This window comes from Montipora foliosa, chromosome 12, assembly GCF_036669935.1.
Source record: "Montipora foliosa isolate CH-2021 chromosome 12, ASM3666993v2, whole genome shotgun sequence".
Taxonomy (NCBI): Eukaryota; Metazoa; Cnidaria; class Anthozoa; order Scleractinia; family Acroporidae; genus Montipora; species Montipora foliosa.
This window is the reverse complement of record NC_090880.1, coordinates 6,430,704-6,440,077: the sequence shown is the minus strand read 5'-3', so window position 1 is coordinate 6,440,077 and position 9,374 is coordinate 6,430,704. Positions and strand designations below refer to the sequence as shown.

The following is a 9,374-nucleotide window of genomic DNA, read 5'->3' as shown; positions in this document are numbered from 1 at the left end:
TCATAATTAAACGTGGGACTATTCTGAGAATTCTGAGGTATCGTACACCCTGCATAACAAATGAAACAAACTTACCAAATCGTCTCTCGCAACTCAGTCACAAGGCGTTTTTCGCCTTTCGCAACTATTCCTACAGAGCCCCGTAAGTGCCATCAAAAACTTATACTCTCCTCTTTTAAAAGTTTTTCGCGACTTTCGATAACTGCACGAGAAAGCTCTTGCAATCAAAGAGCTTTCGGTAGATTTAAGCGAGATTTTTTCAAAGCCAGTAGATCAAAAGTTTGCACGTAGTTAGAGACTTTAAAACGTTAGTTTAAAACAAATTAGATGAAAGCAAAATCTGATCCTACAGATCACATTGTTGTATATATAACATTGTGTATTGTAAAAGACTTCAAGAGTATTTAGTTTGGGGGGGGGGGGGGGAAAACAACTTGCATTTGCATTGTTACCGTATGAGATGTAACACACCCTATCGCGTAATATCCTGTAATACACCCTGACGCGTTGAGTTATGTGATCGTTCTACCGTGTTCAAGTATAAGGAAGGCCAAGACTTCCTGATATTGTAGCCCGAGCTGGAAGTAGCTCTCAATCAGGTTATGACGCTCAGTTTAGCCTTGCTGAAGTACAGGCTTCTCTTGATTGCGGTAATGAAATAAAGATAATTACGAAAGTTAATTTGATTAATTTATACAGTTTCTCTATCGACGCCATGTTTTGCATGTACCGTTCGCCTCTGAGCCCGCGGTGGGCGACAGTCGCGAACAAAAAAAAAGTCACGAAAAAAAGTCGCGAAAAAAAAGGAGAGTGTTAAGTTTTGGATGGCACTTAGGGGCTCCGTATATTCTTGTTCCGATACTGTTCGTCACCCTTGCCTTCTTCGTAAAAAGAGCCACTCAGTCAGTAATGATCTCTTCATCTGGAGTAGCCTCAGCCATTCCGAGAAAAGACCAGAAAACGTGAAAAGACTTCGAACACCTCGAATTACTGGTTTACAGATCCAAAAGTCGGGTCAGGTAACTCAACGGAAACGTCTCATTGTCATTGGATGCAAAAACAATCACATTGTAGTTTAATTGTCAGAAATTTTTTAATCATCTACCATTATGGCAAAACCTTAATCGACCTTTAAATACTTTTTAGATTTATAGCTTACTTCTTGACCTTTAAAGCTTACTGGACGTTACTGTGTTTTGTTTTGCATAGTGTATTGACCTGTATGAGGTCTATGAGACAGGAGAGGGCAAATAAACGGTACCGCAATACTGTGAAGGATCTTCTTTTACCGAATACCGTCTGCTAAAGTGATGAAAGACCGCATACTAGATGATACCGCGATACTGCCAGAAAAAAATAAACTAGGCGCTCCATAAGCGTACAATGGGTTGCGTGTGGTACGTGTTACTCAAATGCAGAAGGGACTGAGTTGGGTGTTATTGAACTGCAGCGTTCCAGGCATTTTTTTCAAGTTTGGGTTCGGTTCATTAAGACCATTTGTGGGGTGACCCAGAAGTCGTACCAGCACAGGTCCTTTGGCTCATACGTTCATATGACGAAACAGATCTTTTTCTGAGGTTAAAAACCAGGCTACCAGCCTATTAATCATTTGTCAGAAAGAAAACTTTTGAAAAAATAGGCACGCATTGCGTACGTGTGGTAGTGCAGTATCACAGCGCTTTATTCCATATTGTCAACTGAGCTGCGTTTTGTCTTCCGGGAGATTCAAGTTGTCTTTGCGTAATATGTAGCTCTGACAACAGTACACGATATTGTGTATCATTGTAGTGCGATGGGAGAAGTCTTAGGTAAATAGCCCCATGAAAAGACATGTGGTTACTAGCAAAGTACTAAACCCAGAAAGATTGAAGAAAATATAAGGGAATCGAGAAATATTGGCTTCTACTTTGTAGGCTGACATGTTGATCATTTTCAACTTCCCTCACCGACTTCTTTTCACCACAAGTTTAAGCGTGCACTCTGAGCATCTGACAGCATAGGACCGAAGATTCTATTTTAACGCTCAAAATTGTTGCAATTTGGTGTCTCGAGAGCAAATACCCCTAAGACCCCAAGACTCGAAATCGAAGAAAGTACCACAAAACCCTTAATTTGGCTAACCCAAGGTATAACTAGGCCCAAAGAAGGGTTAAGGCCTGGGTTTAACCAAATTGAGGGTTTGGGTTACTTTCTTTGTTTTCGAGTCTTGCGTTTGGTCTCTGTGTGCTCTGTATGGGCAGACACTAATTAACATGCCTGACATAGTCAATTTGAGATCAAGAAGGAAAAATAATGAAAAAGAAAAGAATTTTTGGTTTCACTATTTTGTATGTGCTGAGGGAATCTGGGAAGATTGTGAATAAAGAACAACTGAAACATCCTCGTTCCCAGGGTGTATCTTCTCTGCCTCCACTGTAATGGAGGAAAGAGGTTGCAATTAACTGAAACAGGAAACTCGAAGCAACAATCCGACCGGACGTTGAGTCACGGTGATGATTTTAAAATATGAATATGTTTCGATGAAACAGCTGTATTTTGTTACATTTTATAGATGCAAAAGAACGAGGTGAAAATAATCGCCAACCGGTGTTTTCGGCTGCTTAAAACTTTTTATGAGGTTCAGCTAAAAGCCTATGAACTACCAGAGCATAGCCATTTAGTTAGGAAAGGGTGAATTCGAGTTTCATTCTTATCGTAAAGGAATGCTTCACTTTTCAGCTACAACAAGATGATGCCGAAACTATCTCGATATTTCTCAACTTTGTAAACACCGCTATCGAGAGGTTTTAACCCCGTCTTTTTTTTATACATTTAAGCACCTTTGGCTTTTTTAAAAATGTGTTACAAGTATATCTTACAGTTATTGAATAGAACCAATCTGGAATGATGAAACAATAATAACAAACTAAATAATCAGTAGTTTGCTTTTGGTGAACACAGTTATCACTGTCCACGGCAATCTCACGCCGTGCTCCTTTGCTAATACGAGTTGACCTGTGAACTTGGAGGATCGACGAATAAATGTCTCTTCGCATTCATTTTCAACACACGTACCACATTGACACCTTTTAGTCTTCCACTGAGCAATGGCTCGGCAACACATGCTCACTGCAACGATTGTCAATCCCGTCGGAACGAAGTAAAGTCGAAGAATATTTCAACGTATTTCGTTGCGGCGTTACTTCGGAAAGTGAAAAGTCGGAAAATTGATATTGATCGTTGCCATATCGATTTTAATTCAACGGAGAGCGTGACAAATCGGCGTACCTTGAAATGCTCGATATTGGTCGTTCTCTTATCGATTAGTTTACATCTGAATGAGTGAGAAATTTGCATATTCTGACCCCTAACGATTAAAATGGATGACTCAGTGTATTTGAGTTTGACGCTCGATTTGGTGCCATTTTTCAATATTTTCAGAGAAGACATGGAACAAAACATCAACGAGCTTTCTCGAGACTTGGAAAAGTGCTGCAACGACAATCCCGATGTTGAAGTCATTCATACCGGAAGTGCCGTGGAGGGACTTTCTCTTCCTCATCTGGAGAAACAAACCACATGGAATACTGATGCCGATCACATGATTATCAGAACCGACTTAAAAGTATCCGAGGATGTAAAAACAGAGGAAAGAAACACAGCGGAAAGGGTTAAATTGGAACAAGACTTGACTCGTGGAGGAATGGAACATAGTTCCCCGACAGTCAGGAGTGTCATGGAGGAAGAAATGAATTTCGTTTACATTTACGACGCTTCACACGCGGGATATGTACATTTAGCGAACAAGAAACTCTCTCAGCCTTTTAACTCAGCTTCTGTTCGAGAGCATTGTCTTCAAAACATCGAGTTCATCGAGGAAAGCCAACATTTAATTCCACTCAGCCATGTGGCCCTTATGGCGACCGCTGAGGGCTCAATCGCCGGCCCTTCATTCTCTCTTCCTTATACAGGGGGTACATTCATAGTAAATCGAGACTTTGTTTACGGCCTGAGATGCACGTTTTGGCCTTCACAAGCGGAAGAATGGTTACATCGAGACAGAGCACTCTGGCCCAGTTCTGAGGTTATTTCCGCCATATCAACCCAAGGGTGTCATCTGGTACCTGTTGGGTCACACAACAGCGATGTCAGGGAATACGAGTGGAGATTTTCGTTCTCTGTTGCTGAATTAATGCTGGCGAGAACCCTATCAGAGAAGCAAAAGTTAGCGTATTCCTTGCTGAAGACGTTAATCAAATCGGAAATGAAGGTAAGAGGAATTGATGTGTTCGCATCATATCACTTGAAAACGTGTTTATTTTGGTTCATCGAGAGGAAAGGAATCGAGTCTTGGGGAGAGCATACATTAGGAGAAAACATTTTTGAACTCCTGGACTTTTTCATTTCATTCTATTCCAAAGGATCTCTACCAAACTTTTTCATATCACAGAACAATATGATAGATCACCGCTCTCCTAAAGATCTTGTCAATGCGTGTCAAGCTCTAAGAGAAATACGTGATACGGTAACGCAATCTCTGTGCCGCTACATCGAAACAAATCAGTCACTTCCGGTGTTATTTGATGGGATCACTCAAGTTTTCCGGTAAACTAAGGAAAGAGGACTCGATAAAAATCGACACGATACCACAAGCACTCGATATGCGGTTATGACGCCTCGATCGTGGTGTCATTAATGAGGGAGATTCGGCCCGAGTCCAGATCTTGAACTGGCGAGGGATCACTCGTTTGTGCCATCTTTGATAACTTCATCGAGGTTACATTATTACGCAGTTCCATGTGCAATACGAAGGACAGCTCGTGTAAGGTGTTACACGATAAAAGGAGACTCGATCGTGATCAAAACGAGGGAGATTCGGCCGAGGATTCTCGCAATACACTCGATGTCCAAAACGAGGGAAGACTGAAAAAAGGAGATCCCTCGATCGTGATCAAAACGAGGGAGATTCGTAATACTCTCGAGGACGAGTCGGATCCACGAGGCGTTTCAAAAATTGACTTAATTTTGCACAGCAACACCAACATAACCGAGGCTTCATAACAGCATGTAATAAGCGACTAATGAAGTTGTCATATACGATACCTATAGATATCAGCGCGCTACTATTTCAGGACATTCACTAACTTAACAGTTTATTTCTTGTCGACTTTTGGAAGACATGATGTTAAAGGAAAAGAGGGAGGTAAGAACTCTTTACACCAACTCTGCTTTACGTTTGCTGAATCAAACTTTCATTTGTAACCCCCAAACTCTTAACGATAATGAGGTCAAATATTTGAAAATATCAACGTGTTGAGGTTTTCAGGGGATTAGCCTAGCTTAGGTAGGTAAACTGCCAAATGAAGAGAATATTTGTCCGGTTGACTCCCGATATCATTCTCATGTCTCTGTATGTAAAGTTCCACATAAACTCTAAAACACTTACTTTTTGTTCGTTCATATTCATCGGCTATCATGTCGTTACAATTTACAGGCAGGTGTCAGCGAGTGTGAAAGCTAAAAATGTCGCCGTGCAGACTAACGGCAAATCTTGCAAACCACTTAATTTCAAGTTAAGGGGACACCTCGTAACAGCAGAGGAAACTCAGCTTAATTGGAGCCACTTAATTGTTAAAGGAATAAATGTGAGTACACAAAGTTCAAAACCTTTATTTATTTAAATCAAGTAATGGTACGGCCCCGACACTCATCCATAGAGTTGAATACACCAACAATCAAAAGCAAGATTCCCAAAGACGTTCTTACATTAAGCTCTTCAGGTGGAAATTTTCATGATTTCTGGAATAACAAGGGAGAGAAATTTCCATGACCAGCGAAATTTTAGCTTTCATAACAATGCAAATGGATCTAGCTTTGCAACTTATGGCTTCTCGTGAACTCCAAACAGTAAGCTTACTGATACGGTAAAAAGAAAAACAAAATTAACATGTAAAATACACTTTCTAACATTAATAAATATACATGCATGCTTCATTTTGCAAGAACTAAAGTTAGTATAAAAGAGATATATATTAAATTCAGAAGGTAGAAAGCTGTATAAAAATCTTTCCCAATCAAGTACAACAAAGTGAAAATGATACATAGGCTAGAGATTGTTAACTAAGAAAGATTTCTATTTGTTTGAAGATGTTCATTTTTTTGGTCACTGTGAGTTTTTATTTTTTATTTTTTTCGTTCCACTTCAGTTTTAGAAAGACAGTAAGTAAATGAAGTCATTTTTTTTTTTTGGCTCTCTGAGTGCTTATCAACAAAAGAAAAATACAGTTTAAATAAACGCTTCTCCTTTCAAAATGACTCAAGCATTCAGTACTTTTTACATTGGATCTAACTGCTTTTCAAGCTACTGTCGCTTAGTGTAGCCCAATTTAAAGCATTATAAACAATTTTTCTAGAGCAACTATTCCAATTACGCATAGGGCGTATAGAAGCACGAGTACCGCCAAGTTGAAATAAGGGCGCGCAGAGTTAGTTAACGCAGGAAGGTTACAAATTCATTTTGAAAAGCGTACCAGGTTAGGTTCTCTTCTAGCCTTGTGAAAACATCTGATTTCATCACCTTTTGTCCAAGTAATAAAAAAAAAAGAGAGAAAATGAACAAGTCCTCGAGCTAAATAGACAGTACGATGAAAGAGAGCTTCATCGGTTGAAAACACGAAAAAACGTTTTAACAATGTACGGAATTTGTTATCGAAACAACTAATGCAAGTACCTCCCTTTGCGCTTCACTGGGCAGGAATTTTTCAATTTGGTATGAAAGGAAACGAGCACTCGAGGGTACGACAGATCTCGGTTTTGCGTCACTCTCTCCGCCACACAGTATCCCATATCAATTACGTAAATTGACCCAGCTTCTTGATGCTTATTTGCTTTCAGAAGCCACATATTTTTACACATAAGCACTTGTAAGAACAAGGCTCTGGCATGTCAGGTGCCTGGATGCAAGGCCATAAAAAAGCGTCACGACATGCGGGAACACAACGACCACGCTGCTGCTTCTCATCACAGATTGCAATGCGGAGAGATCCAGCGACTGCGACGCCTCTTAAACAAGGGGGTAAATACTTATATTGTACAGTTGTTATGATGTTCTTATTCGGAAAGGAAGAAAGAGGGGATAGACAAAGGAAGTTGCTTGTTTAACTTGATGTAATTTGTCTTTTCCCTGAAACAGCAAAATATAGGAATGGGTTCAGCGACTGGGTTGGGTTGATATGGTAAATTTACTACCATAAAGAAACGTGAGAGCTGACGTTTCATGCATTAGCCCTTCCTCAGAGTGAATAACTTGTGGAAAAAAAGAGGAAAAATATGATGGTGCTTTATAATAACGTTACCTGATTTGAAGAAACAATTTGTCAGTAACTAAAAGTAAAATCTCTAAACCTTTGGGTTTTTGGGCATAAGCGACTCATAATGCAAACCTAAACAACCAAAACAAACAAATTGTCATTCGTTACTTTATTTGTTATTTATAATGTGATTTCTCTTAAGGTGACACATCACATGCAATAAGAGCATCTTTCTGTCTCAAGTACCATTCCCTTTTCTAAGTGACTTTTGTTTACATTACAATTTCCAGGTAAAACAAATCTGTTTGATTTGGAAAGTGCATTTCTTTTTATACTTGAGTCATAATTGCACACGGTTGTTAGGAAACAATTCAAGAATTTGTCACCAAGGTGTGATGTACATTTTCATTTAATGCCATTAAGACGAAATACTTGTTTTGATTGTTTTAGAACCCTAGCAACGAATGTAAGCCCCCAACAGAAGATAAAGTCTTCTCATTTACGTGGAACATTCCAGGGTTTCTGCAATTACAAGGAGGAGAAATGCCCATTACCAGTGACATTTTTTCCATGGGGAAAAAGAAATGGAGAGTTGTAATAACAAAGAAAATGGAACTAGCTGTACAACTTTTGGCTTCTTGCCAACCCCAAACAGTACAGATAAGGTAATTACAAACACAACTAAAATGCAAAACAAATCTCTATGAATTAAAAGGTACCCCGGTGAACAGCAGTATTAACTTTACACCATGGTATTTGTGGCCGAAACAATGTACGGTCTTCTTAATCAAAGTGATCCTGCCTCACTACGGTAGTTTTAAAGTGGTACTATGATCAAAAAATCATTTCCTTTTTTTCTTCAGATTTTGAAAGCGTGTTCGCTTAACAACTGGCAAAATTTTGAGCGTTGAGTTTTATCCAAAGGCTGTTTATTTTGAGTTTAAGCTTTGGATTTCATGGTCCGCCATTACTCACGTTCAAAACTGGCCGATTGGACCTCAGAGGGTTGGATCTAGAGAAAATGACATCATTTACTCACTAGCTTAAATTTTCAGCGTGTAAAGGCAATTTATTATATATGCAAAACACGGGTTGAAAAGTCTGAAAGCCCGAAACTCCCGTGCTGCATATTAATTAGGCCGCGTACACACGCATTAAACTAGTGCGCGTTTGACGTCATTTTCTCCTCGACCCAGCTCTCTCAAGATTTTAAAGTTAGTAATGGCCGACCAATAAACAGGAAAATTCCAGCTAAAATAAACAGGTGTCTTTTTAAAACCAGAACTTAAAACTTGGGTGAGTTAGTGTTTAGTTAACATAGTTTTGAAATCCAAAGGAAAAACAAAATTCTTTTTTGGTCGTAGTACCACTTTAAGATGCTTCAAATTCTTTTGAAGGTACTAAAACAGACATTTTGAACCGGAATGCTTTTGGAAAGCTGGAAACTTTGGTATGAGCAGTGACTGAGTTCATCAAAACACTGATTGCTTCATATTTCAGGATTGTGATGATGCCAGGAGAGGAGAAGGAAGAAGTATTTGTCCTACAGCATACAACGCTTAAAGAGGGAGAAATGCAGGTTATCAGCTTAAAGGACATTATTAAATGAGTGAACAGAGATGGAGAGCTCAAAATTAAGATAATCATTTATTACCTCAGATTCTGAAGTTAGTTAAGTAAATGAAGCCTCACTTGGGCACTTATTTTTAGACTAGTTACTAAACAAAAAAATTACTTCTTTTTTTAGATCCAATGTAAAAAGTACTGAATGCTTGAGTCATTTTGAAAGGAGAAGCGTTTATTTAAACTGTATTTTTCTTTTGTTGATAAGCACTCAGAGAGCCAAAAAAAGAAAATGACTTCATTTACTTACTGTCTTTCTAAAACTGAAGTGGAACGAAAAAAATAAAAAATAAAAACTCACAGTGACCAAAAAAATGAACATCTTCAAACAAATAGAAATCTTTCTTAGTTAACAATCTCTAGCCTATGTATCATTTTCACTTTGTTGTACTTGATTGGGAAAGATTTTTATACAGCTTTCTACCTTCTGAATTTAATATATATCTCTTTTATACTAACTTA

At 38.7% G+C, this 9,374-nt stretch overlaps 1 protein-coding gene and 1 pseudogene across 1 annotated transcript in view; both read left to right on the top strand.

Moving 5' to 3' along the window:
• The first annotated feature begins 3,345 nt into the window (after positions 1-3,345).
• Positions 3,346-9,374, top strand: part of LOC137978895 (cyclic GMP-AMP synthase-like receptor 2) — an 8,925-nt pseudogene continuing 2,896 nt past the window's right edge.
• The window catches only part of LOC137978907 (uncharacterized), a 4,687-nt gene continuing 488 nt past the window's right edge, over positions 5,176-9,374 (top strand). The window contains exons 1-4 of the mRNA XM_068826026.1: positions 5,176-5,182; positions 6,874-7,054; positions 7,740-7,954; positions 8,790-9,374. The exon at positions 8,790-9,374 is cut by the window's right edge and continues 488 nt beyond it. Of these exons, the coding sequence (XP_068682127.1) occupies positions 6,965-7,054; positions 7,740-7,954; positions 8,790-8,898 (414 nt within the window). The 5' untranslated portion in view covers positions 5,176-5,182; positions 6,874-6,964 and the 3' untranslated portion in view covers positions 8,899-9,374. The remainder of the gene's footprint in view (positions 5,183-6,873; positions 7,055-7,739; positions 7,955-8,789) is intronic.